This window comes from Raphanus sativus, chromosome 8 (genome assembly GCF_000801105.2).
Source record: "Raphanus sativus cultivar WK10039 chromosome 8, ASM80110v3, whole genome shotgun sequence".
NCBI classification, from domain to species: Eukaryota; Viridiplantae; Streptophyta; class Magnoliopsida; order Brassicales; family Brassicaceae; genus Raphanus; species Raphanus sativus.
The window spans coordinates 5,313,889-5,341,418 of record NC_079518.1 but is presented as its reverse complement, the minus strand read 5'-3'; the positions used below and the strand labels follow the sequence as shown (position 1 = coordinate 5,341,418).

At 36.9% G+C, this 27,530-nt stretch overlaps 6 protein-coding genes across 8 annotated transcripts in view; 3 read left to right on the top strand and 3 right to left on the bottom strand.

Moving 5' to 3' along the window:
- Positions 1 to 27,530, top strand: part of LOC108821772 (uncharacterized) — a 102,513-nt gene that overhangs the window by 22,885 nt on the left and 52,098 nt on the right. The gene's annotated exons all lie outside the window — the stretch shown is intronic.
- LOC108823152 (cyclin-T1-3) lies at positions 437 to 3,371 on the bottom strand. 2 transcript variants are annotated; one of them, XM_018596425.2, is made up of 7 exons: positions 3,227 to 3,371; positions 2,550 to 2,894; positions 1,811 to 1,892; positions 1,596 to 1,730; positions 1,334 to 1,509; positions 1,090 to 1,235; positions 437 to 942 (listed from the first exon to the last, which is right to left on the bottom strand). In XM_018596425.2, the coding sequence occupies exons 2-7, from the start codon at positions 2,786 to 2,788 to the stop codon at positions 752 to 754; spliced, it is 969 nt and encodes a 322-aa protein (XP_018451927.1). In that variant the 5' UTR covers positions 2,789 to 2,894; positions 3,227 to 3,371; the 3' UTR covers positions 437 to 751. The 2 variants fall into 2 exon arrangements, with proteins under 2 accessions (XP_018451927.1, XP_018451928.1); XM_018596426.2 differs by lacking the exons at positions 2,550 to 2,894; positions 3,227 to 3,371 and adding an exon at positions 2,042 to 2,543.
- On the bottom strand, positions 6,024 to 8,917 carry LOC108822029 (alcohol acyltransferase 9). The gene is made up of 2 exons (XM_018595040.2): positions 8,007 to 8,917; positions 6,024 to 7,275 (listed from the first exon to the last, which is right to left on the bottom strand). The coding sequence occupies exons 1-2, from the start codon at positions 8,424 to 8,426 to the stop codon at positions 6,367 to 6,369; spliced, it is 1,329 nt and encodes a 442-aa protein (XP_018450542.1). The 5' UTR covers positions 8,427 to 8,917; the 3' UTR covers positions 6,024 to 6,366.
- On the top strand, positions 11,236 to 13,453 carry LOC108822087 (probable beta-1,4-xylosyltransferase IRX9H). The gene is made up of 3 exons (XM_018595105.2): positions 11,236 to 12,233; positions 12,724 to 12,973; positions 13,070 to 13,453. The coding sequence occupies exons 1-3, from the start codon at positions 11,497 to 11,499 to the stop codon at positions 13,238 to 13,240; spliced, it is 1,158 nt and encodes a 385-aa protein (XP_018450607.2). The 5' UTR covers positions 11,236 to 11,496; the 3' UTR covers positions 13,241 to 13,453.
- LOC108822086 (AAA-ATPase At2g18193-like) lies at positions 13,809 to 15,289 on the top strand. Its single transcript, XM_018595104.2, has one exon. It carries the CDS (start codon positions 13,853 to 13,855, stop codon positions 15,272 to 15,274), a length of 1,422 nt encoding a protein of 473 aa, XP_018450606.2. The 5' UTR covers positions 13,809 to 13,852; the 3' UTR covers positions 15,275 to 15,289.
- LOC108822715 (uncharacterized) lies at positions 15,774 to 26,359 on the bottom strand. 2 transcript variants are annotated; one of them, XM_018595862.2, is made up of 27 exons: positions 25,932 to 26,359; positions 25,652 to 25,811; positions 25,257 to 25,349; positions 25,015 to 25,117; positions 24,782 to 24,944; positions 22,871 to 23,045; positions 22,061 to 22,189; positions 21,419 to 21,964; positions 20,725 to 21,342; positions 20,522 to 20,590; positions 20,186 to 20,296; positions 19,875 to 20,117; positions 19,256 to 19,303; positions 19,029 to 19,166; positions 18,608 to 18,763; positions 18,468 to 18,530; positions 18,227 to 18,337; positions 18,048 to 18,131; positions 17,900 to 17,947; positions 17,658 to 17,732; positions 17,368 to 17,463; positions 17,216 to 17,296; positions 17,060 to 17,131; positions 16,665 to 16,709; positions 16,489 to 16,572; positions 16,297 to 16,400; positions 15,774 to 16,199 (listed from the first exon to the last, which is right to left on the bottom strand). In XM_018595862.2, the coding sequence occupies exons 1-27, from the start codon at positions 26,147 to 26,149 to the stop codon at positions 16,178 to 16,180; spliced, it is 3,855 nt and encodes a 1,284-aa protein (XP_018451364.1). In that variant the 5' UTR covers positions 26,150 to 26,359; the 3' UTR covers positions 15,774 to 16,177. The 2 variants fall into 2 exon arrangements, with proteins under 2 accessions (XP_018451364.1, XP_018451363.1); XM_018595861.2 differs by having other exon boundaries at positions 15,774 to 16,204; positions 25,932 to 26,357.

Genomic DNA, 27,530 nt, shown 5'->3' with positions numbered 1-27,530 from the left:
TATAAGAACTTACGATCATTTATATATATAATCTCATTTACATCATAAAATAGTAATTAATACATTATAATAAATAATACTTTCTAAAATAATTTTAACTTATCAAATATTATGTCTTCAACTCTTAATAAAAAATAGTTTTAATATGGGCAAATCTCTAACCAGCTTTTTTGTCAATAGTTAGATTATATTTAAGATAAATTTATCATTTTGAACAATTTTTAATCTTATTTAAAATATTTTAATAAATTAGGTCTATTTATATAAAACATCACAGTCGAGAATTATTAGTTTTCCAACAAGCTAAATTTTATTATTTTTAGACTAAATTTTATTAACTGATCATAAGTTTAGCTTTCAACAAATGTATTACTTAAGGGGGTTATACACATGCTAATGGCACTTCATCAAATGAAACTACTTAGCAAAGAGAAAATAAGTCGAAAACAATTTGAAGTAACACAAAATAAAGATTCAAGATGTACAATGATATAAAAGTCTTTTACTAGTATTATAACAAGGGAGTGGGCACTTCTATTAACCAACAACTCCTACATAATCTCTATGTAACAGAACAAACGAGAAGAATCTTGAGAGAATCATCAATTCACACCTGAGAGGCTTTAACTTTAGCCAAACAAAAACCCCACTCGGATTGCTATATAACCTTACACTGAGAGGCCACATAATCTTCTTATGTCTATCGACCAAACTCAAGACTACAAGAGAGAGAGTTTACATCTTCAGTGCCTCACCAGATTCCAGGCTGTCTATACGACTGCATAGGGTAGCTGTGAAACGGATAGCCTCTAGCCATATAGACCGGAGGCTTTAGGGGTGCAGGTATTGCCCAAGCTACCTCTCTTCTTGGAGGCGGTGGTGGCGGCGGCATTGTCCTCCTTCTGTCAACTTCTATCAGCATGCACATCTCTTGGATCACCTCTGTAAAACCATTGGTGGAAAACATCTTTAATACAACCGCTAAATCTATGTAGTGTTAAGAACCTAACAACGCCTATTGTCACAATGTAACCATTGCTGGCATTAGCCATAGGCAACATAATAGAGAAAGTGTTTTGAGCAACAAACCTTTTAATAGCCTAGTTGTGACTCCAAAATCTAACCACCAATCTCTCCTGCTGCCTACTTTAGCGTTCTGAAACGTAGAAGCTAGGTGCACAGTGGCAGTTGCAATAACATGAGGTTTGTACTGCAAGCACAGTGTCGTTCGAAGCCTGCACACAAAAAAACATGCATTACAAAGATAACACAAACTCAATGTTGTGGCGACAAAAAAGTGCAGATACTGTATTAAAACAAAGGGTCTTTTTACCAATCGTGCACAAAGTTCCATGCAGCTGTTGCAAGGTCAGGCCAAGCGTTCACCCTATTCAAAGCCGCAGCCAATGGTTTGTAGGGAAGTTCGACGTCTAAAAGCTGGAAAGCACTTGTGTCCAGCAGAAGCCTCTCCCCAGCCAAAATAAATTCTTTAAATTCATGGTAATATTCCTGTGACATACAGAGAGTAAGGACGAGTAATAAGTTAGTAAAAATGCAAATATATACCAATAGATGGATATATAAATATTACTTACAGTTTGATGGATTCTAATTGAGGCAGAAGGATCCCACTCATAAATGATTTCATAAGACGCAACAACGACACTAGACAGTTGACACGGCTCATCTTCAGCTTTGCAAGCGAGGAACAGACTCGCAGTTGCTATCGTCTGCCAAAAAATCACCACAAAGTGAGAATTGGAATTTACAAAATTTATGAATGCAACTGAAAGAAGTATTATTTATTTACCTGCCAGTCGTTTTTTGCATGAGATTGGCGCATATAAAACCTGTGGCACATCACCATCGCACACCCTATTATAACTTGGGACCTGAAGCAAATGGAGATTGTCAGAAAACCCTTCAATAGTAGCACCAAAAACCATTTCACCAGCAGCAAGTTCGTTATTACAATTTTATCTTTCAGCAACTAAAAGCTATACACCGTGAAATCAGATTTTATAACATAAAACACCAGTACCTATGATGGATGATTGAAAAATAGTGGGCCGCAGAGACACTTGCACTAAGAAACATCAGTTGGTAAAAGGTAGGAACAGCTGATAGGTTTTGATAACCCCAGCAGAGAATTTACAAATATAACATAGACATATATAAATATATCAGAAGGGGGGCATTGTCTAAAAACAGGTGAAAACAGCTCCCAAAGCAAGTTCATGACAGATGCAAGCTTCCTATTTTGCCGCCAATTTATGACACATGGACACCAAAATTTTGATAATTTATCCATTCATGAGATGAAAAAATGCAGACAAACTTATAGTTGGAGAACCTTCACAGACCACCTCCCACAGTGGCCCCCTACGACAAAACTCAACAGTAAGGCTTAGCCATTGTCATGATGAATAACAGCACCCTCTTTAGCTAGAAACAAAGTACCAAGAAATAGCATATCAGAAGTACTCTATTCAGCAAACAACCAGAGAACAAGCACAAACAAAGAAATATACTATTGCCAGCAAGCTTACACTTGAAGCTTCATGCCAAGTCTTTGAAGGAAGTTGCAATAGGAAGAGCGTAAAAAAGACTCCTTGGCCAGATCGATCCCATCTTTTCTAGAAGGAGAGAAACGCTCAATCTCTTCCCTGCTGTAATACCACTTTTCGCATTGAGGAGGAGACTTTGGTAAAGATAAATGTCTCGCTTCCTCTGCTTCGAAATGCTGTCTAGATCGCTTTCTCGGATGCTGCTGCTGCTCCTCTCCCATTATTATTCAACCCAATTACAAAAAAAAAGCTTCAACCTTTTTTAATCCGCGACAAAGACAAGCTCTGTAACGATCCTTTTTAGCTGTAGATTTAGGTAACGAATATCTGCAAATAGCAAGTAACCATCCGTTAGCAACTAAATAACAAAAGCTTTCTTTTTTTTTTCTCTTTTCTGTGTTGAAACAGGTTTGGAACATAATACGACAAAAATAATCTGATCCCAGCTTTCAAATATTGGCAGCAACAACAACATATGAACATTCAGACAGATTTGAATAAATAAATAAGAATTAGAAGAGAGAGAGATTGATAAGATTCAGGAAAGAATGAAATAAAAAGCAACATCTGGGCAATTGAGATAGGAATCAAAAGGAAAACAATAAATCGATTTGATAAAAACGAAGTCGGGGGTAGATAGATTTGAGATTTTCACTAACCCAAACGTTTGCTTGTTTGTTTGGTTTTGGTTTGGTGAGGAAACAACTTCTTCTGAAACTTGAATTTCCTCTGCTGCTTTTTTTCGGTTCTCCAGAAAAATATCTTTATGTTGCGGTGAAGCGAGCGATACGATACCTAAAAGGAGTAAATATTACAAAATATCGTTCGTTTCCAAAGCATATGGGCCCAGACTTTCAATAAAGCATACTGGATAATGGATATGGGCTTGGACTTATGGTTTTGCAATTTAAAGAGGGAATAGTCGATGGCAATTCTCTTAAACCTTACTTCAGTCAACATAAAATAGATCAATATACAAAGTTTCTACATTAAAATGTTTGATGCTCTGAGAGCATCTCCAATACCTCAATCTAAATATGCATATATGTGTATGTATATATTATATATGCGTATATAATTGTGGAGTTCATCATTTTTTTAAAACTCAAATCAAAAGATTTTTTTTTTGTAAATTAATTAAAATAATTAAATGAGGATATTCAAACAAAACAACAAACATGTCTAATGTTTTCAGAGATCCAAGCCACATATTAACAACAGAATGATTCGACAGTTTTGAAAAATATATAAACAATTTACAATATTAATTTTTGAGATACTCATGCTTATTTTTAATGACAGTCTCTCACTGAAACTCGCTGACAAAAATGTTAAGAAAATTAGAAAAATAGAAGAGAGAAAAAAAGAGTTCCTTTAAAACAAACTTTCTCAAGTTTTAGAATAATTCATGTGCCACTTGTAAGAAGATCAATGGTTCAATTTATTTAAAACACACAAAATTACAGTTAGTTTTATTTCTGGACGACTGCATTGAGTATCTTTCTGATGCTGATGCCTTCATAATGTTTTGAATTCAAAATTCCTTGCATTTTAGTTGTTGATTTCTTTTCCAATATTTTGAATACAAAATTGATTAGATCTTCTTGAACATTCACTCTACCTCACAGAAATATCCACTAACATGGTTTTTGCTTTAAACTCTTCTATATATGATACTAGTGATATTCCGGCGCTACGCGCCGGGTTCGTATGTTATACTTTTACATAAATATATAAATTATTATATGGTCTTAACAAATAAAATATGTTAAATATGAAAATAAAAATATATTAAAAATGATATTTTCTAATCTTTATTGATAATGGTTAGTGACTTTGTTTGAAGTTGTTTAGTTCAAAGTGGAATAGGATAAGTGGTTGTTACTAATCTATTTAATAAAAATAGAATAAAAAACCGATACTCATAAACAAAGTTGATGTTTTATATAGAAAACATATTTATATTATTAATTATTAAAGTAACTATATATGAACTATAAAACTTTTACTAATATATTTAGTTCAAATAATAGAAAGATGTAATACTGTTCAAATTTTATAAATTTTATAAAAAAATATGGGTGAAGTGTCAATTTTTGATAAAATAATCGGTGAGTATCTAATATATATTTTTAAAATTACCATGTTGATTTTTAAAATATAGAGTGCGAGTTGTATGTGTTACTTTAGTTTTAAGGTCTCTCAAAAAGATGTGTCTTAAAATAAGAAACATAAAATTATTTTCTATATTAGTTTTGTTATAATGGAAGATTTTGTGTGTGTTCGTAACGAAATTCTTGTTTGTCCACCCTTATTTAGAAATATCAACTAATCTTAATATGAATCTAAATATGGTTTTTAGCTAAAAACTATAAATGGTTCATAAACTCCTCTATTTAATGGACAACTTCTATTTTAACCGGAATGGAACAATTTCACCTAATCTTCCTAGTAAAAAATCAATTTGTTAATTAATAAATGAGATGTTAGCATCTATAACGATCATGATAAATACAATTTCTAACTATCTGTAATATTCGGGCTTGCTGACTTGTTGCATTTAGTAATGGTTTTGACAATAAATGGTTAGTGTGGTGCAAAGGATTAATGGTGAGGGTGGTGTGTGGTTTACACCAATTTTAAATAACTTTAGCAACCAGACAACATTTTTAAATTTCTCTCAGATCGGAAGTAATGATTCTTTTTTTGTTTAGTTAAGTTTTAAGAGTATATTAATCATGTTCACGGTTTTTAAAATGTAAACACGGATAGCATGCATCAGGGAAGTTATTGGTTTCATTGCATAGTGTAGCATGAGAAGATACCATAGAGTTTATGTGCCAATACCAATAGACCAAATGTTAGTCTTTTGGACTTGAATCGTCATCAGTTACTAAACATTATTAGAGTGGGATGAGTTGAATTTTCTAGATTGATTATATGGCGGTTACGTCGATTTCATTAAAGAAGGGGAATCGTAGAGGCTCCATTTTCCATTGTCAACATCAAATATAAAGAAATCCTATAAACCAATGTTTTGATACCCGATCCGGACACTGAATCAGACGATTTACCGGGTCTCTGAATCATTGGATCAACCGTGGGTGAACCGCGGTTTAGTAAATGCATTAGTTTTATTATAAGATAATATATTAGCTATGAAAATAAATATATAAAAACTAAAGTTAATATTTTAAATGTTTTCAAACATAAAGTAATAGTATGGATATGTATCTATTTTATGTTTTAATTTTTTTGAAAATAATTAACTTCAGTTTCCATTTTTGTATTTTTATTTGACATACAAAATATTAAGAAATATTTTAAAAGTATTTTTTAAAAATATGTAACATAAGAGTTATGAAATCTAAAGAAAATCAAGACAAAAAATTCATAACAAATTAAACTTTCAATCTAAAATTAAAACATCATTGTAATAAATTGTCAATAACAAAAATAAACTAACAACAAAAATAAACTAACACCTAGTAACAATTAATACCAAAACACATTAAATAAAGTTGAGAAAAAAAATTTAATTATTAAAAAGAGAATGCCACATGGCATTTCTCCCCCTCCCCCAGAGAAAAAAAACTCAATTTTATTAGTTAAGATTGAGACTCTTTAACCAATATAGTTTCATCTTCTACAAACAAGATGTTATGTAGAGTAATTATTCCAGTGAACAAAGAAAAACTTAGATCACTTGGAAACATACACGTGAACGTACGACCTTTTCTTTCCCACGACTTACTTTATAGGAGATGGATCACTGAATTATTATTTCTCATGTAAAACTTTATTCTGCAAGAGAATGATCTTCTTCCTTTTCTTTTGCATCTAAAAACTTAACCATGTAATACTCTAGCCTCTTCACAACATCCTCCGGCAACGACACCTGAACCCTAATGGCATCACAGTTTCCGGCCACCGGTAAAAATAAACAGTAGATGTCACTCGTCAAAGAACCCATATACATTGGCTTTCCTCCTCCAAAGTCCAACTCCTCTAAACCCAGTTTCGCCCATTGAGAGATAACCAAACTGCATGAGACGTCCGTTTTTACTGTTTTATCCTCCAGTAAATCTATCGTTGACCTTACATATGCGTCGGTGATTCTCGCTTTCGCGTCTTGTACTAATTTTACCGCGTGGTAAATATTACCGTTCACTAGGTCTTGAACCTTGCTCTCTGCGCAAGCTAGCAAGAACCCGTTACCATAATAGCCTTGTGGAAGTTCTGGAGTCAGCTTTTTCCTCATGTTGACTGAGAATAAAAGTTTGACCTGCATGGTCAACGGCAAGTCAAGAGATCGAGCCCAAGAGCACCATGTGTGAGCAGCTAGTGCCTCGAACGTGGTGCATTTTAGCGAGGGAGCGCATGTTTTCTTTAGGCTTAGGATTAGGGATGGTGTGAAGGTTAGGGTGATGGGAGCCAGTGGTTGGGACTGTAAATGCTTGCAGATGTTGAAGGTGGGGGAGTTTTTCTCTACGGTGGTTCGGGTGAAACCGGGATGTGAGTGTGTGACACGCGGTGGATCTCGTGGGTCTAACATGTGTCGAGAGTGGGACGGTTGGATGAGAAGAGGAGCTTTGGTGGTATTTGCATGGGCCCATGCATGTAGGAACTGCGATGTGCCGATGCCGTCACAAAGGCAATGATTGATGGCGGTGCAGAGGATCATACCCCCGCAACGGAGATGCGTCACCTGAATCATTAGTTATCAGCAAATCCATTAAGGTTTCTATGCTTAAACATTTTATATTATTTCTATAGCACTTAAGCGTTAGCGTTCACACCCACTTGCCGATGAAAACTTTATCTAGTTCATAGATTAGAAACGCAGTTATAGTAAGGCTCGTAGGATGAGTTAATGAAACAGATTTGTAAACAAACTAATTCAAGGCAAAGAAAAGGTTTTTTTTTTTCTTCTAACCTAGAAAAGTTAACCACCATGAGAAGACAAGATTTTTCTCTTTTCTAATTTTATTGTTTGTTTTTGACATTTATCAAACCTCTTTATTATAAAGTGCACGTATATTAAGGAGAAATGTGGTAGGAAGAGACTTTATATCATTCATACATCAAATGCATTATGCACGGCCTAAAAAAGTATGCATTTCTTATTGAAAAGAATAAAAGTGGCCGAATCAATTTAGGAGTCAGGAAAAATACAACCAATTTAATCTGTTAGATTCTTTCATGATAATATATATCTAAACTTTTTTATTTTTAACTCAATAGTCGATCCAACTAACTTTAGGACATCTAAAATATTTATAGGGTATGCCCATCCAGAAAATGATTTGTTTACAAACTATCACCTAATATATACGGAAACTATCTGAGTTATGCATGATTTTTTTTGAAACCATAGTTCTAAGCAAGAGAAAGAACATATTGATTAAAACACGAAGACTAAAGGAGAAAAAACAAAACCTGTATGACAAGAGGAGGTGTGTCCAAGAAACTAGGAGCTTGAACCTTAAACAAGAGCTTCCTCCAAGACTTGTTTGGCTTGGGTGAAAGTTCAAGAAACTCTTGACAAGTTATATCCATGAAGGCTTCCGCGAAAACTGCTCCTTCCCCATTACAGTCAACCTCGAGCTTGGTACTGTTATCAGAGACTTTGATCCGACCAGCGAGGGGGTAGTAATCAACTAAAATCATAGACAGAGAATCTTTGAGGGTTTGAGAGGAAGGAGATTTTTGGAAAAGGTAGAGGTACTTGATAGAGAATCTGAGAAAATGATGGTCGTCGAGGTTGGAAAGGTAGAGAGAGTGATTTGGTGTGGGGGACGAAGGAGTGATTAGGGTTGGTTGCTTTCCCTCGTACAAGCAATCCGGAAGTTCTTGCATTGTCCACTTTTTCTGTCTGTTTTTTGAGAGAGGCTAAAGAGAACAGAGATGGTGGAAAGGGAAAGTAAGAAGCAATATATGTGAATGGGGCAGGTTAGGTGGTGGTGGTAATAGTTGTAATCCGCTTGGACTTGCAGCGTCAGCCCTCAAACATCTCGGACCCATACGAGATTAAAAATACGTACAAGATGCTATCTCAAACTAAAGCACTTAAAAAAAAAAACTTGTTCGAAAAAAAAGAAAAACAAGATAAACACAAAAACTTTACAATCTAAGCTTTAGTAATGAGTAAAATCTAAACCATAGGACTTAAAATCAAGAACAAATTATAAACGTAAAACTTTAAAATCTAAAACTAAAAGTAATGAGTAAAATCTAAAGCTTAAGATTTATATACAAAGAACACATGATAGAGAGATCGAAAACGTTACGATTCAAAGTTAACAGAACAAAATGTGGGTCTAAACAAGATAAACTGAAACTTTACACCTTAAGATTAGAAAGAGTAAGAGAAAACATTTGACGAAAGGGTATATAACATGTATTCAAAGTATAAGAAGAAATACAAGACTTAACGTACAACAAGAAATACAAGATAAAGTTTTTCTTTAACTTAAGATAAGAGCAGACCGAATCAGTAGATAAGATAAGACATATCAAAAAGAAAATGAGTAAAATAACAATTTACTAGGTTCAAATGGTGTGACCAATTGCAAGAGGCTACGTGATGGATTTTCAAAAGCCTGAAGGATCCACTAGAATATCTTTAATCGTGGTGGTGGGAAACGGAATTTGGGTCGGAGACTTAACTAATCAGCACTCGTACTCGTTTGACAATCAATCGGTGATAAAATTCGTGGGACCTTTCGTGATCGTGCAATACCTCAACTATTGATGGTTAGGCACAATTCTATCAAAATATGGTTTAATGGTGATTGGTGCACTCTTTGATGGCTCGCATACTTTGAGTAGATACAATGGATTCTACAATTTTATCATGGTGCCTTTGTGAAATACACATCATATCCTTCAACAAAAAACTTATTTTCATTTTTGTGAGAAACTCTTTGCAACCTTCAAAAAGCGTTTTAAAAACTGTAACAAATATGCCAATAATCATATGATGGTGAATTCTTAGTGTAGTTAAGAGTAGTTTAAGTAAGAGTAGAGGAAATGAACAAAAGGAAGAAATGAAATAAACATGTTTACACTCCTTAAATAGTTTAGTCGAAAAAAAAATAGTTCTTTTATTTGTATTCAGCTAAAAGTAAAAAAGTATTTCTATCAAAATACTAAGCAGAACACAGAGTAAAATAAATTCACTTCAAATATTTTCTTTAAAATGGTTATTCAGTCACATCCTTATATTGATTTATTTTGCAAACTAAAACATAGAAAATTGTTTGTTGTAGAATTTAAATTTAAGTGTAGTTAATATAATGTATTAATCAATCAGTTGGAAACTTCACATGTCTATTAATCAATCATTAGTATGTACCACAAATATGACATACATCGAATTGATAGTTTACTAAAGTCTACAAAAACTGCCATTAGCACGACTTTTAATAGACTGTTCCAACTTTCCCCAGGCTAAATTGCTTTATTATTTCATAATCAAGGATTATAAATGATCTGAAGAAATTTGGACACGAATATATATTTCTTTGTAATCGACTTAATTAAAGTGTCTTTTTGACGTTGTCAAAAAAAAAGAAACGTCTTTTGACTAATAAATCAACACATATATTACCTTTGTATGTGTTAATAGGCCTTTAAACTTGAGATTCTTTCCTTCACTATTGAGTAATCCACATTCCACAAATAGATGTATTGTTATCACCTTCAAATATTACTTCTCTAACCTAGAGACCAACAAGAGTACTGCATCACCTAAATTACAGCTCAAAAGTCATGATTTTTCTTGGGAGTCTCCCCCTTCGAATTTTCTTATACTTCAATCTAGAAACGTTACAACTTGAATCACAATATTTTACCCAAACTTTTGGCGGTGGTTTCATTTGTGTTGTTCATTGTAGGGCTGGGCATTTTATCCGTTAAATTTGATTCGATTCGTTATCCGTTGCTATTCGATTCGAAAATTCCGAATATCCGTAAGCTTTCGAAGCAAAGCAAATACTAAAATTCAATATCCGTCAAAATCGAAGCAAATCACAAATATTAAAATTTTGGGAAGCGAATATCCGATCCGATCCGTCAATATATAAATACATGTATATTTTGATTATATTTAAAGTTTTAAATGTATAAAATTATATAATTATTATTCTAATATATTATTTGATAGATTCTATTCATATTATTACTTATATAAAAGTATTACATAAAAGGAAGAGAAAATATTTACGATAATTATAATTTTTTTTTAAGTTTTGTGTTATTATTATTTTAACTAAGTTTAAAAATTTACAAAATATGAAGATTCATTGCTTTTTTTAATTTTTATCTTTTATATCATGCAAAAAATATATTTTACAAAACAAATTTGTATCAAATTTTTAAGATTATTTGTATTAATCAAAACAAATGAGAGATCCGTAAGTATCCGCGAATATCCGCAAATATCTATTTATTTTCCGGATATCCGTTTTTCCGAATATCCGTATTTTTCCGAAGTAAAGCAAATCGAAAAATCAGATATCCGTAACATTCGAAGCAAATCACAAATACCTTCAAAAACCCGAATATCCGATCCGTGCCCAGGCCTATTCATTGCATATGACTCTTGCAACTTGACTAAATGACAAAAAAACGAAAAAAAAAAACAAATAATTCTTAATTGTTTAACAGAGTGTTCGTCCCTCTCCGATCCACAATCTGGCCACGTGTCCCACGAACCCGCGTATCTCTCTTCTCCTCCTGCCCTCTTTTAGATCTCGGCGGCGACGGATCCGAATCGGCGACTTACACACCTTTACCGATTCCAACTCGAGAGCTTCAATTCCTGCGAAATCATCCGTGCGCTCTTCCTCTCGTGTTCGATCTCTCTTGCGAAATTGCTAATTTCATCATCTCTTCTCTTTTTCAAATGTTTATAACATAATCTGAGATGGCATCAATCCGGCGAACTCTCTCGCCGGTGTACCACGACCGTCCGTACGAAAACGGAGGCGCACCGTTCTCCCCTTCCTCCACATCATCCCCCTCCTCTCAGAAGAGCAACAGCAAACACAACTCCTCCTCCGATCCCACCAAAACCTCCCGCAGAGGTCCATGGCGGCGGCCGTTTTACCAATTCCTCGCTTTCTTCCTCATCGGATTCCTATTAGGTATGACACCTTACGGTCAAATCGAAGACGCGAACCGTAGTACCGATCGGTTCAATTTCGAGATCAAACCGCCAAATATCGAAGATCGAACCGCGAAACGGGAAGAGGTAGCAGTAGACGGAGTAAGCTTCTCGACGGAAACGGAGAAGGAGATCGATTTCGTGCCGAGGAAGCTTGTGATCGTGGTGACGCCGACGTACAATCGAGCGATGCAGGCGTATTACTTGAACAGAGTCGCTCAGACGCTGAGGCTGGTGGAGCCTCCCGTGCTGTGGATAGTGGTGGAAGGGAACGCGGCGTCGTTCGAGACGTCGGAGATTCTGAGGAAGACTGGGGTGATGTATAGGCACTTGGTTTGCAAGAGGAACACCACGACGAGTGTCAAGGACAGGGGTGTTCATCAGAGGAACACTGCGTTGGAGCATATCGAGTTGCATAAGCTCGATGGTGTTGTTTACTTTGCTGATGATGATAATGTATACTCGCTTGAGCTGTTTCGGAGCTTGAGACAGATCAGGTGAGTTGGAGAGAGTGGATCTTTAGGTAGTGGATGGAATGTTTTGATAGCTTCGAACCTAGTGGTTTGTGAGAAATAGAGTGATTAGATCGTTGCTGGTTGTGCAGAGTCTGAGGGATTCTAGTGTTAGTTAAGTTTTGAGTTGTTAGTTGAGCATAACTATATTGTTTTGAGTCTCAGTGATTGTAGTGTTGTTAGTGCTATGGTTTAACACTCAATTGTAGTAGCGTACTACATTTCTTACGTTTCTCTGCTTTGTTAGTTGCTTTTCCATGTGCTCAGTCTTATCTTGCTTGAGAAAATACTCATTTCTTGTTATTGGGAAGGGTTTTGTTGAATTTATCTGCCTACCTGGTCTTGTTGGTCTGCTGAGCATTCCCCTTTTTTCAATTGAGTGTAAATGCTGACGGCTTCATATCCAAACTCCAAAGTGTAACTTCTTCTGAAGTATTTTTAATCTGCCATACTTATCTTTTCTTCTTCTGTGCAGACGATTTGGAACTTGGCCTGTTGCAATGCTAGCGCCAAGCAAGAACAAGGCGATTCTTGAAGGTCCGGTATGCAACGGAAGTCAAGTAATTGGGTGGCACACTAATGAGAAGAGTAAAAGACTACGGAGGTTCCATGTTGATATGTCCGGATTTGCTTTCAACAGCACTATACTCTGGGACCCCAAAAGATGGCGACGTCCCTTTTCACATTCAACCCGCCAACTAGACACCGTCAAGGAAGGTTTCCAAGTATGAGTTTTTTTTCCCCTTATCTGTGGATTTCTCTCAGTCGAAACCTCTTTATAAATCCTCTTGTACAACATGACATGTTGTGTTTCCGAGCAGGAGACAACATTTATAGAGCAGGTGGTGGCAGATGAAAGCGACATGGAAGGTGTTCCACCAGCTTGCTCGAGGATACTGAACTGGCATCTTCACTTGGATGCCCTAGATGTCCCTTATCCACAAGGGTGGGTGGTCCAGAAAAATCTTGAAGCTCTCGTAACTGTGAAGTAGTTTAAAGATACAACTTTTGACTGGTGAAGACTTTTTAAAGGGTTTCTGAACTTTGGACGTCAGGTGTTCAGGAAGTCTATAAGCAAAACGTGAACGAACCCCCAACAAGACCATGAAAATTTTGTACGTTTTTGGATTTGGTGTTTTACTATGTGATGGAATTATATATTACCCTTTGGACATTTGATAATTCCACGCCATTGTTATCTTTAATCTCTTTCTTTCTCAAAAAATGTCAATTCTTTTTCTGAAGCAAGTTCAAGTTTAGGTGAAAAACCGACTTAATAGCAACCACGATGGTAGAAAGGTGTTAAAGAGAGTGAACGTTCAGATTCAGTGAAGGACTCAAGGAGTCAGTTTGTGACATGTAATTGACCAAATGTATGAATGTAACGACAAAACAAAGGGAAAGACCATGTAGGTTGACACGTGTCACATTACTCGTTGACGCCTAACGCAAAAAGAAGCTTACTTCTTCCGCAAGTTTCATTTGGTCTTACTTTCCTTTTAACAAAAATGGAAAATTAATAAATATACCTTTGGCAGTTATAAATATGATCCTCTTTCTCACAGATTCTCTCTGAATATTGGTCCTCGGAAACTTCGGCGGAGATGTTTCCTTCATCAGATAACTCTTTCTCAGCATCAACGCTCTTCTCAGCGTACGCATCCCTAACCGGATTCCTGATGCTCTTCCGATCAATGCTCCACGACTTCGTCCCCTCGCAGGTCCGATCCTACTTCTCCCGCTTGTTCTCACGGCTCCTCACTCCTAAATCGAAGAACCTCACGGTCGTCATCGACGAGAAATTCAGGAACAACAGGAACCAAGTCTTCGACGCGGCGGAGACGTACCTCCGCGACAAGATCGGCCCGGAGACGGAGCGGGTGCGAGCGGGGAAAACGCCGAAGCAGAAGCACCTGACGATCGCGATCGAGAAGGGAGAAGAGATCTCGGACTCGTTCGAGGGGTCCGAGGTGAAGTGGTGCTACGTCCAGACGGAGAACGACAAGGGGGAGAAAGTTAAAAGGTTCTACGAGCTGACGTTCGAGAAGAAGCTCAGAGAGAAAATCACGGGGCCTTACCTGAGCCACGTGGTCGCGGCGTCGGAGGAGATTAGGAAGAGTCTGAGAGTGGTGAAGCTTTACAGCCAAGACGTTGACGAGAGCGACGACGACGACGGGTGCCCTGGCGGGAGCTGGGGATGCATAAATCTCGAGCATCCTTCGACGTTCGACACGTTGGCGATGGATCCGAGCGCGAAGAAGAGGATCATCGATGACTTGGGGAGGTTTCTAAAGAGGAAGGAGTTTTACAAAAGAGTTGGTAAAGCGTGGAAACGAGGTTACTTGCTGTATGGTCCACCCGGTACAGGTAAGTCAAGTTTGATCGCAGCGATGGCTAACCACCTGAAGTTCGACGTGTTTGATCTCGAGCTTAGTAGTGTCTACGACAATCGTGAGTTGAAGAGGGTGTTGTTATCGACCACGAACCGTTCGATTTTGGTGATTGAGGATATTGACTGCAATGCTGAGGTTAGAGACAGGGAAGACGATGAGTCTCGAGAAGAAGACGAAAAAGTTTTGGGGAAGGTGACGTTGTCTGGGATTCTGAATCTTATTGATGGGTTATGGTCGAGTTTTGGGGATGAGAGGATCATTGTGTTCACGACTAATCATAAAGAGCGGCTTGACCCTGCGTTGCTGCGTCCCGGGAGAATGGATATGCATATTCATATGTCTTACTGTACGGGTTTAGGATTTAGGACGTTGGTTTCTAATTACCTTGGTTTAGATGGTTCCAACCATCCTCTATGTGAAGAAATCGAGAGGTTGATAGATTCTACGGAGGTTACTCCTGCTGAGCTAGCTGAGGAGCTGATGCAGGACGATGACACTGATGCTGTTCTTCGTGGAGTGATGAGTTTTGTTGAGAAGAGGAAGGTCGAGAGAAGCAAGGCCAAGGAAGAGATTTCTGTTTGTAAAGATGTTGTGACTAAGACAAATGATGATGATACAGAAAAGGCCAACTAATAGATTTTATGATTTGTATTAGTGGCAAATTAAGCTTGTAGTTTACATTAAACCATAAATAAAGCTTGCCTTTGACAGAATTTTAGATATGTTGTGTTGTGTACTTTAATTAAAACCAAACAGTTCATATCCTTTACTTGTTTTAGTTTATTTCATTCATAAATATAAAAGCCATAAAAATTGTGTTTGTGTTCGTTGTTTTGTTATGGCTTTAATCATTTACAAAAACCTATAAAAATTGTCATATCTTTCAAGTTTTAGTTTCTGCAGTTGTTAGTGTTCTCAATACACTTTGACATATAGACATGTGTTCTCTGCTTTATGTTTGCATTCAAGGAGGAGGATTTATGTTTCTGTTCCTTGAAGGAAATAAATTATGAATCTCTTAACAATTTCAGAACTCTTAAATTTGTTCAAATTGCTCAAAAGATAGACGTTTTGGGGGTTATTGATTGTTATTTTAAAATATTTTATTACAGATTATATAATGTATATTCAGAACTTTTTGAATTCTCTATCTCGCTCTTTATAAGAAATAACGTTGAAGCAATCCTACATCCACTACAAGTGAGTGAGTGACCCCTTCTTATGGCCATGGTGAAGTTTTGGTAATTAAGAAATATACACAAAAAGGGTAATAAATGAAAGACCACACACACACGCTGCGCTACCATGCTGGTCTTGCTACTAATCGCAAACAAAGAAGTAGTAGTCAGATATACGTGTGGTAGCCAGTCTCGAGCCAATGGACAACAAGCTTTCAGTATCTGTGATTTGTCCCCTTAAAACACTTTAACTTTGACGATATTCTTCCAGAGAGGGGAGGGTCACGTTAAGGCTGCCCCATGAATAGAAGAAGCTGCATCTGAAGGGTGCATTTGCGAACGTGAATCTTGCCCTTTTTCAAGCCCAAGAACTGAAAGAGCTGAACTGTTAAAACATGCATCAAGATTCAGTAACATGAAGTTTTTACTTAAAAAGACTGCATAAACGAAGTGTCTGTTTCATTTTCGAGGACGTACTTTAGTAGGGAAGCTCTGATAGTTGGCTGATTCGCATAAGCAGTAAGAGAAGGTCTTAGATCAGGAAACTTCTTCATGATACTTTCAAGCTGAGGCATTGGTAACTGCAAAAAACAAAACCCAAAGAGTCGTTTTAAAATTCCTGTAAATATACTTAACTCGTATATTCTTCTATCACGTTTCTATTTGTACCTCTAACAAGACAGGGAAAGAATGTGGTTGCGTCTGAGACACACATTTCAAGAAGCCAGGCCACAATTTTGGCAGTCTCCAGATCTGCATCCACGAGATATTCCACCATAATCACACTTGGAGGGAAAATATTATCTCAAAGCTGATCCTTTTATTTGAGCTTAAATTTTACTCACCTGCCTACTCACCAACTTGGAAAGAATTTTCATGACAACGTCAACCTGGACAAACAGAAAGCTTCTTAATTCTGACGAAAAAAATCCAGACTTTGACCTATAACTTAAACCAAAGACGAGAGAAAAAAAACGATTTGTTGTATGTTCCTACTTAAATTGCCAAAATTTACGAAAAATACTTCGAATTTATGTTAATCTTATTCACTTTTCCTAGAGTGTACTTCTAGGTTTTATTATAAATGAGTATGAGTCTCATATGTGAGACTTATCCAAGTAAGAGAGAGCTTGGGAATAAGGAAACATAAATATCTGTTACTTTGATTCAGTTTTAAGAAAGAGCTTTTGTGGGGTTTTACTTCACTTTGTTCTTTAACACTACCTAGTACGACACTTACCAGTGTCGGAAAAGCATCGATTGCCTGAATTACTGTTCTCATGAAGAGTAAAGGCAGAGGTGTTCGATCAACCTGAAACCAAAAAAAAAAAGTATCACAGATGTGAATATCTAAACCAGTTGTTCTTTTCTATGATATGTTCGCTTTTTGACATACCATCTGACCGAGGGCCTTTGCTAAAACTTGCTGCGTGAAAACAGTGCGTTGTTCAAAGCAAGCTGAACATGCATCTGTTATCTGAAAACAACACACAGCCAAATGAGACTCTGTTAACAAGAGAGAGAGTAGATGGAAAATCAGGAAATTACCTTTTTCAGTGGTGGCCCATCCTTCTCAGGAACAACATCGTGGATAGCAATCAGTACCTCGGCAGGTGTTAGCGCAGGGCCAGTGTGAGCAGAACCCTATCAAAGATATAACAAAAAGGATCTGACAAGTTGTTACAGTCGGAAGAAGGTATATAAATCCGTCAGAGAGAGCAACACTTCCCCAAAGAAAAATCACCGTAAGAATTTCAAATAAGAAACTAAAAGCAACAATGCATGGAACGAATTATATGTAACATTGTTCCAACATAAAAAAAAGGTAACATTTATACCTGTAATATATGAGCTAGTGCAAGTTGGAACTTCTCAGGAGGAAGATTAAGAAGCGGGGGAAAGATAGGCAAAACCTGTTACATCCAAAAAGAATGACTGTCACAAGAGGTAATGAATTGCTACCACTGATGAGCATTTAAAGGACCAGACAATTTGCGGAATTTTTCCATGGTTACTAGTTCTTATTTATTTCCACATTTTCGAATAGGTGTAGAATCCGTGGAAAGATGTAGAAAATTACCTCGTCTTTAGTGAGTGAAGAAAGCAACGGAATAAGAATTGAAACATCCTGCAGAACGCAAACTTTTTGTAAGGCTTTGCAGTTTGATTTTCATAAATATATACACACAAGAAATATATACGAGAGAGCTCTTCATAACAAATCAAACCTTTAGCTTCGTTTCATATAGATGCTTTACGGTAGCAATCAAATCCGACGAAGGTGCCAATTCTTGTGTCAATATTTGCAACACCTTGACATAAAAAAAACAAACGAACAGGGAGCATGATTCAAAATAAGAAAATAATTCTGAGGCCAACAAAGTAGGGAAACACCGAAGCCACTTACCAATGTCAATAAGTTTTCACTTCCCTTAGGAGGATCAGATATGATATGGAGCAGTTCCTTATAAGATGAACCTAATTCTCGTATCAAGATAGGTATATGTCGATGAAAAGCCTGAACCATTTCAGGAAGTTACAAAGATGAGTCAGTTTGATGATTTCAACTCGGAGAATTTTTCCGTACCATGCCACACGTGATGCACATAAGTGACGTGAGCATCTATAAGGGACGGAGGCTAACTCACCTGTATTACTGTTTTTGGAGCTTTCCCGTAAACTTCAAAGACAAGTCGAAGGAGACTAGGTTTCTGGCAAACAATTACAGTTTTCTCAGAACAATGTAAATACTTAAAGATGGAGAATATTTTGAGTATTAGGAGCAAACCTTTTTACATAGAGCAAAGAACAGAGAAATTAGTCTCTGAGCTTCAGAAAATGATAGAACAGAAACATCACGAGAAGTTTGTAGATCCTGCTTAGAGTGAGTATCGGAGGTTCTCGAAGATGGGGAGTCGCTTGTCGAAGTTATCTGACTTTTAGCCTATAAATCAATGTAAGCAAATCAACCAATTGTACCCAAAAGCCAAGGTTTGCAAAGATAGAGCATGGCCATTTCAGCGACCAGGCAATCCTCACAAGGGAAAATTTAGAGCTTACAAGAACATGCACAAAAAGCAACTGGCATCTAATAAGTTCAAAAAGAGTAACAAGCCTTCATAATTCAAAGAGAGAATGGCTTTTGGAGCTTTACTTCCTTTTCAAAAATGATACTCACTCAACTACCAGATTAGACTACATGTTATTACCTCTGTCTTTATTTCTTCTGCAGTAAAACCAGTATGTGAGAGATCTGCCTCAGAGTTCACAGCAGTCAGCAACATATCTGTTGCAAATTTCTCAACATGCTCTGATATGTATGTAAGGTGATACAGTTTGTTCGTGACCTGTGCAGGCATTTGAGAAAATATAAATACGAATTACTGTACCAGCAGTAAATAAAATCCATATTGTTATCTGGGACTAATTTCCTTACAAGTCGGATGGCTTTTGCACGGATGTCTTCTTCGGAATGAACAGAACACTGCCAGGATTAAGACATGCGTGAAAAACCATATGACCATATATGAAGATAAAGAGAAAATCTCAAGCATAACATTCGTTTCATAAATTCCTTTATGAGGCTTAGAGGTCAGAAAACAATGCATATGTAATTGCAACTTTTTGAACATTCTTCATAATTATTGCAATGCTAAAAGTTTCAAAACTTCATAATGTAACCAGTATACATGGCAAGTTCCAGTTCATGCTCTGTTGAAAAAAAAAAATTATAACAAGCCAAAGGATTTCTAAGTGGTAAACTAAGATAAATAGAGCTGGAAAATCCTCCCTGCAGTAAACAGATTAAGTTGACCAATTTCGAGCAACGGATCTAATATGCTGCAACTGTTTCGTGGAGTAGTTAACAGGAGGCTTTAAATGGAAATTTTACAGGCAATATGTAGAGATTCAAGTTCTGAGGAAGGAACTATCTAGCCACTTTAAAACTTAAATTATCTGAATTCCCGTATTCTCCATCACTGAGACTATAAAATAACACACCAATGTGACAAGGTTTGTAAGAAACAAAAATAAGAAAGTCTGGCTATTCTTACATTCAATGCTATGGCTAAGAATGCTTTTCGCTCATTTGGACGCACTAGAATTAAGCTCCAAACAGCACCAAGCCCTTGGGTAACACGCTCACTATCACTGATTTCTCTTCCAGTTGGATCATGACGCGTGGAGCAGAGTTCATCCAGTAGCTTTATGGCAGAATCAGGTAGATGTGGAGCTTCTCCAAAAAGTCTGCTGAAAGACTTGTCGGAAGCAGGAAGAGCATCCAGAAATGATCTTGCCTACAGCAAGTACCTTAATAAGCGAAATAGAGAAACAAGAAATGGTAAAAGGTTGAATAAATGCTCACCACTGCAATGAGAAAATTTTCATAGACAGTAGCATACGAAGAAGATTCATCAGCGTCCAGATTGGCCATTGAATGCAGATGGTACAGAACATGTAAAACAAGTTCATTTCCCTAGAAACAAAGAAACAAACAGTTTAGGGGTTCATCTAGACATATGGTAGACTCTCGGTTATTAGGTTTTGGAGTGGATGTTTATAGCAGCTTTGTGCACTCTTCAGATGCTACAATGTTTATGACAGTCGATACATTCTCGGATAAGGAAAAAAAGATTCAAAATCCAAACCAAAATAATAGAGCGAGGACTGAGTTTAATGAACACTGCAGTCAACTACGTACCTTAAATTCACGATGATCCACACTAATATGCTCTCTTAGTATAGCGGCTACATCATTGCCAGCATCGATCTGGAAATTGTATCATAAATAACATTTTGCTTGTAAACGAAAGAATTAAACCATAGGGATAAAGCCAAAAGATGGAAATGGTAGCTAGAGTTGAAGACAAAGCTACAAGCAACAAGTATCAAAGAGACACTCACTTTGGCAATCAATCGGGCAATCAATGACATGCGAATCTTGTTACAATCAAACCCGCAGACATGTCTATTTGATTCAATTACCCTTTCTAAAGCCAACTTTCCAACAGTTTTGCTTTGCTCTGTGGTAAGTTCAACATATGATGGAACAGATGCCAACTCTCGGTAGCTTTCCTCTTCTACAGTAATGTCTGACGTAACAGGGGGTTGTAGATCAAAATCTGGGCCTGTCTCCGAAGGCGAATGTTGATCAGAATCTGGGATAGACACCAGATCATCCCTGCACTTTGTTTCTCTGATGCCTTCATCATCCTTGCAAGGAGATAGTGGAACATCTAAAGATGATTTGCCCTTTGAGGGATAAACACACTCACTGGGAGCAGTCAACAAATCCTCTCTGCAATCAGGCTGATCAATTAATCTGATAACTGAACTTCCCATCACCTTGTTCTGGCTATGCTCTACTGTTGTTGGATGCACTGAACTACTAGCCCCTGCAGTGACAGCAGGCACCGAAAGTGGATTGCTCGGTACGCTCGAGATGTCCATCTGAACTGGCGCTGGTTCTTTACCTTCACCTATAGATGAATTTAAACGTCTTGGATCCATGCGACGGGGATCCTGCATAGCTACGTGTAAGTTATCTTGAAGAAAAAAACATTCAAAATAGAATCAAGCAGCAAACGGAAACTTGTACCCTTCTTGGGTCGCGTCTAGGGTCGGCAACTGCGCTATTCAAGCTAGGCACATCGGAAAATGATAACCCCGGAAGAAGAGTTGGATCAAAAGGAAGTTGTGGCTGAGGAGTCGGGGAACGTATGGAATCCACAATATCCGCCGGAGTAGCCAGTGGAGTTGTCAACTTAGGAGCGCTACTAGGCAAGTGTTTCATGCTTGTTATTACAATATCAGCAAGCATATCTGGGTGTAGCTTAGAAATGAGAATATCAAGTGATGCAGCTCCTCTGTCTCCTTCAGCAAGTAAAGCACCAATCATTGAAACCATTTGTTCCACTGGAGTTGACTCAATGTCCGAAGGTTGGTTAGCAGGGGATATGCCATTGATAGAGACTGGTCCATGTGGAGAATCACTTATTTGAACTTGCGGAGTCAAATGCATGTTAGTATTATGGCGTAAGCGCTTCGGAGCAGCCTCTCCATTGATTGTATCATCTTCACCCTGGGACCTTATTCGTTTCTTTGACAAATCCCAAGAATTTGGGTGATTAATCGCCTGGTTATTCTGAAAGTAGGTTCATCATGAGACGTTACTGGTCACAGTGATCAAAGCTGACGTAGAGGCATATAAGTTTAGGAAAGAAAGAATAAACAATATTACCTTGCCTGACCAATTTTCACGTGCAAATCGCTCATTATTTCTGATCAATTTATCAACTTGGCGGATAGCTTGATCAGCAACATCTGAAGCATTCATTGCTCGAAGCGCTCTAACAAGCTTGTCTCTTGACTATAAACTCATAGGAACAATTTATCTCAGTAACAAAACAAATATCACAAAAAAAAAAATAGAGATAATTAGACTTTATATGATTTGATCAAGCAAACACTTCTTTCAACTCTGTTCTACCTACTACGAGGCTTCGCGGCATGGAATACCACTTAATAACATTCTTTCTTCTAGGAGTCATTGAAAACCTTTTCTTAAGGAAAACAAATGCGACACAAAAAGCTATTCCTAATCCTAGAGTACACAAACGAAACAAAATCAGAGGTTTACAATTTGACGAGAAAGCCTGAAAGAAATAAGGAATATCTCCGACATGAGGGTAGCTTGGCTCTATGAAATATGACCGAATATTCCCAAAAAGAGGTCTTTTGTTTACAGCCTTTATATTGCAAGACAGATCGCTATAATTATAACACTGCTGGACCTATAGAAACCTCTAATGAACGGATCAATAAAAAGCAAAAACAATTGAATTTCAGTAGAGAATTAAATTAAAAAACCAACAAACCCACAACAATAGTTTTATTCGTACTAGTAGTGCATTTAGAATTGATGTTTAACAATGATTTCAAGTGATATTCAGAAAGAACAAAAAAACAGGGAAGAACTGAGGAGTATAGAATAAGCCAAATATAGATATACCGCAGAGAGAAATAAGACAATAAAGTATGAACGCTCTACCTCTATCATAGGGGAGGAAGTACATCTAAGAAATCCCAGTAAGGCAGTTCTAATGGAATACTGAACGCTTGCAGCATGGCACACCTTCACTGTCTCAAGATTTGGATGAAAATCCAGCAGAACAGAAAGAACAGTGTTGTAGTGGACGGGCCTCTTCCTTGCTACCACCGCAAGACTGAAAGGTAAGCTACTATCAGATACGAGACCAGTGCTTACACAGGAAATATTTCTAAAGTGCAAATGTTTCAGGTTTGCTTCTAAAAGCATGTTCTAATAAATCACTGCACATCTCAGCAAACAAAAGAATGATACTTGCGTCAAAGAAACTGCCCTCAGGTTCTTCCTATGCAAGCAGCTGCACTGAATATATGCAGCGTTGTTATCTAACAAGATACTAGAGTTTACATATAACTTTCATTGAGCAATCATTCCTGTGAGAAACTTTCCTCACGATTCTGTCAGCATACAACATCAATGATAAACTCCTTAACAGAATTAAACTTTGCTCAGACCAACTTTTTACATGTCACTATCAAGTTTGAGCAGTCAGAGATTCTGTCCTGGAAACACATCAACATGAACAGAGCTATAGCAAGTCTATTCCACATTTTCTTACTTTAAGACAACTCCATCAATGAAAAGTCAAGTAAAACCGAATGAAAAATCAATCTCTGGCTAACTAGATCTCTGGACTATGTCCACTGAAAGTTTAACATTTGTCACTTTACAAAGATAAGTTGTCCCAGACATTAAAAGGTAACATCCGTTTAAACAAAAACAATCATCTGTCAAGTAATTACTAATTTTTGAAAAGTTTGTCAAGAATGACAAATTTAGCTGCTAAGGATAGATACTTTCCCAAGTTAAGCTGGTGGTGCCTCCAAACATATAGTTCAACGTGACTAAAGATATGCCACCTACTGGACATAACAACCACGATATAACTTCTACGTGCATCTTAAGAGTAAGACATGAGATAAGATCAACAAGCAAAACATATTCAACTCATCATCACCAGTATCCACTAAAAATATATGGAGAAGATATATTAATCATAGCGGAAAGGAAAACCACAATGCAAGTAAATATTAAGCTTGAATTCAATATAAAGAAATCTCTGATTGCCAAATTATACTGTGCATAAACCGTAATATTGTAGTGTATATACATTTTCAACATCCCAACATAACAGTCATAAGTATTATTATATACAACCAGTTCACAAAACCAAAAAAAAACTTCCCTCTACCACGTTTCAGCGTTACTTGAAAACAGCATTTCTAACTACCATCTGACCATCCTATTCGTTGTTTGATGTCTTTATGACTTGTATATTGGAGCTCAACAGTATCAAAATATGCGGACGGCATATATCCAGGAAACTGTCAATATCCGATAACTGATGCAGCTTCAAGTTGAAGCCTTCAACCGAGCCATTTTCCCCCGGACTATGATTCAGTTAGCTGCAACTATATCATATGGGTTGAACCGGTGCTATGACCTGTCTCCATGCTTTATCTCTCTCAGCCAAAAGTTTAGTAGACACAAAGAAATGGAAACCAGCAGTTTATTCTCCCTGATGCTATTCGTCTTACAAAGCTTATTTGATTATGAAACTACTTAAAAGTGGAAGATCATCTGCTTATTATTGTATCTCACAAACATGAGGCACACATCAAACTTATGCAAATGAATACTAGTAATATCACCCCATCGTACTACCCATATAAACCCATATAAGTGCAGCAAGACACATTCTACATGGTTCGTTTTATCAAGACATGCAGGTTACCAAGCAAAATAATGGGCAATCATTTTGGTCTAGCTATCAGGTTACCAAGCAAAACTAACATCATAAAGAATATAAAGCAAAGCGAACACAAGAATAGTGGGATGCAGACATAAACTTACCAACTAACAACAGCTATCGTCAGTGCACCCGGTAAACGACCAGCCGACTGTATGAGATCTAGTAAGATATCAAACGTCCTATTTGCTTCAGACATAAGCGTTGCTGAATTTAGAATGGGATGACCGCCAGCAAGCCAGGAAATGTTAAACATCTGTCTACTACCTGTAGTAGAACAGGAAAATTTGACATGCCATGCACAAAATGAACAAATCATATATCGTGACCGCCATACCTTCGTTGGAAAAATTCTCAGGATCAGATGCATCAGGAGTAAAAAGCAAAATAAATGTCTCCATAAACTTTAGCGCCAAAACTTTCACGCCTACACTACCAGGCTATCATGAAAGAAACAGCAGACTTAAGTTAGAAAACCTTAAACTGAAAGAGAAGCAGAACAGATACTCAGCCAAAGACCATTCCTCAAGAGAGGAATAGACAGAAAAAAAAAACTGAGGCTGTACATAGCCAACATACCTCCAACGCAGTAGAAAAGACAACATCTTTGAACTTAACCATCCATGTCCATAGTTCCCCAACCCAACGATCAACTTTACCACGATGATGAAACTGCATCATCAATAATAACACAAATCAGTGAGAGAGAGAGAAAGGGAAATCATGTCCATCTCTGTGGTGAATATACAGGAACACAAAAGCTTGCACTGTCTTCACTTTTTCATATTATCCTAAAGCCTTACGACGCTAACCTTAAACAACAGCAGAATATGTAGTAACAACCTAAACCAACCGAACCTTTGTAAAAAGTGAACGCAAAGAGGACTGATTCCCTGGGTTTTAGTTCAATCTCAAAGGTACAATGAGTATGTTATCTGAATGACAACATATCTAAATTGGGAAACAGTAGATACCTGCATTGCCATCTCCTCTAAGATGCTGCAATAGAAAGCTGTGCCAACAGAAACAGCTTTCTTTGCAACAATTGGATCCTCATCCCTTACTAAGTCAAGTAAGACACTCACTAGAGCATAAGAATGATCCAGTATCCTCAAACCAACCTCCTCAATGATCCTGTCACCCAAAAAAAAATGAATTCAATCAACACGTCTTTTATTACATATCCCTAAACACGAAACTAAATTAAAAAAATTCTTCGACGAGTTCTCGTGCAAATTGGTAAAGGACTCTCACTCGAGAAGGGATTTGCGGACTAGGATTTCACGCGAGGAGTGGAGTTCTGCGAGATACGGGAAAATCTCAGCGGAGAGAGAGGGCTCCAGCGATAGCAATATCTCCTTCGCCTGCCTGAGAGACGAGAGCTTCACTGCCAGATCGCCGTGGTTGTTGGCAGCGGCGAGGAGAGAGAGCGCCTGCTGCGTCCGGGCTGTCGCGGCAGCCGACGCCGCCATCGCTGAATTCGAGATTTGTTTCGCGGAATTGTCAAAGGGATGAATCTCGCGGTGGCTTTTATCTTTTAGGGTTTTTGAAGGTTGGAGAAGAAGAAGAAGAATCTCGGCGACACAGGAGCAGCTCAGAGCAATTAGGCGTAGAGGCGCTCGCTCGCACACACACGAGAAAAGAAAATAAAACGAGATGGCACATCATACCCTGCCGTTTTATGTCTTGGAAGTTGCAATGAGCGCCGTTTATGTTACGTAACCAATCTCGTTTAAACCGTTGGTTAATAAATTCTTCTATTGGTTCTAGCTAGTATTATTGATACACAGCTGAATCACACTTCATTCCTGGTTATCATATTTGCACGCAAATCACATGTATTTGTGATTAATTGGTCTAATGACATTGTGCTTGTACGCAACCAAGCTAGTAACACAGTTTTAGCACATCTTAAGTTCTTTAAGTTAGTAACACAACACCATTGGTTGTAATATCAGCAGACCAAAGGCAACGTGCCCACATACATTTTTTTTTAAAGGAAACGTCTCCAAAACCACCGGAATGGAGCTTGTAGGTTCATCTGACATTCCAGTCAGTTAGGCGCAATCATGCATCCAATTTTGTCAATTCAGTCATCGAGGATCCCAAACTTACTATTAGAGTTTATCATTCATGGTCTTCCTAATACATCATAATACTAAAATGGACAAATACTTCCTCGGTTATACCCCGTTGTGTAATTCCTCATGCAAAACACATTTCATGTCACAAATTCATGAAACTAAGGCTAAATGGAAAACAAAGTATAAATCCAAAGGAAAAAAATAAAACGCCAAACTTCACAAAACAATAATCTGGAGGAATGCTTTTTAGATACCTCCAATATATTTTTATATTTTCTACAAATAAAATAAGTATCTAATTATTATATAAAATATCAACTTTTACTTTTTATTTAAAATAGTGATAATTTGGATAATTTTTTTCTATAATACTATGTAGAGTCAAATATAGAAGTGAATTAAATATGCATCTATTTTAAAACATATTGTTTTATTACTAGGAGTAAACCCGCCCTACGGGCGGGAACACAAATATATAAATAATTTAAATATATTTAAAATGTTTAATTTATTTTTAGAATAAAATAATTAAATTTTATATTTTTTAAAATCAAATTTGTCTATTATTTTACAAATCAAATTAAAAATCAAAAATATATTATGTTTTTAAATTTTGTTCTAATTTAGTTTCTAACAATATGTCACTTCGGTTATTTTAATAAAGAAACGTCTAACTAATATTGTAGCCATAATATAAATCTAATGTTAAATTTCAAATTTATCTATTAGATTTTTGTTTTTTCTTGTTAAATCTCATCTATTAAATTTT

What these genes read in the sequence shown, in the direction of transcription:
- LOC108822086 (XM_018595104.2), top strand. Translation starts at nt 13,853, where the DNA reads ATGTTTCCTTCATCAGATAACTCTTTCTCAGCATCAACGCTCTTCTCA.
- LOC108822087 (XM_018595105.2), top strand. Translation starts at nt 11,497, where the DNA reads ATGGCATCAATCCGGCGAACTCTCTCGCCGGTGTACCACGACCGTCCG. An exon ending in CGGAGCTTGAGACAGATCAG is followed by an intron (nt 12,234 to 12,723) that starts GTGAGTTGGAGA and finishes TCTTCTGTGCAG; the next exon opens with ACGATTTGGAACTTGGCCTG. An exon ending in CCGTCAAGGAAGGTTTCCAA is followed by an intron (nt 12,974 to 13,069) that starts GTATGAGTTTTT and finishes GTTTCCGAGCAG; the next exon opens with GAGACAACATTTATAGAGCA.
- LOC108822029 (XM_018595040.2), bottom strand. Translation starts at nt 8,426, where the DNA reads ATGCAAGAACTTCCGGATTGCTTGTACGAGGGAAAGCAACCAACCCTA. An exon ending in CACCTCCTCTTGTCATACAG is followed by an intron (nt 7,276 to 8,006) that starts GTTTTGTTTTTT and finishes CTAATGATTCAG; the next exon opens with GTGACGCATCTCCGTTGCGG.
- LOC108823152 (XM_018596425.2), bottom strand. Translation starts at nt 2,788, where the DNA reads ATGGGAGAGGAGCAGCAGCAGCATCCGAGAAAGCGATCTAGACAGCAT. An exon ending in ATGCAAAAAACGACTGGCAG is followed by an intron (nt 1,731 to 1,810) that starts GTAAATAAATAA and finishes ATTTTTTGGCAG; the next exon opens with ACGATAGCAACTGCGAGTCT. An exon ending in CACAACTAGGCTATTAAAAG is followed by an intron (nt 943 to 1,089) that starts GTTTGTTGCTCA and finishes ATGGTTTTACAG; the next exon opens with AGGTGATCCAAGAGATGTGC.
- LOC108822715 (XM_018595861.2), bottom strand. Translation starts at nt 26,149, where the DNA reads ATGGCGGCGTCGGCTGCCGCGACAGCCCGGACGCAGCAGGCGCTCTCT. An exon ending in TCTTTTCTACTGCGTTGGAG is followed by an intron (nt 25,118 to 25,256) that starts GTATGTTGGCTA and finishes CTTTCATGATAG; the next exon opens with CCTGGTAGTGTAGGCGTGAA. An exon ending in TATATGAAACGAAGCTAAAG is followed by an intron (nt 17,948 to 18,047) that starts GTTTGATTTGTT and finishes TGCGTTCTGCAG; the next exon opens with GATGTTTCAATTCTTATTCC.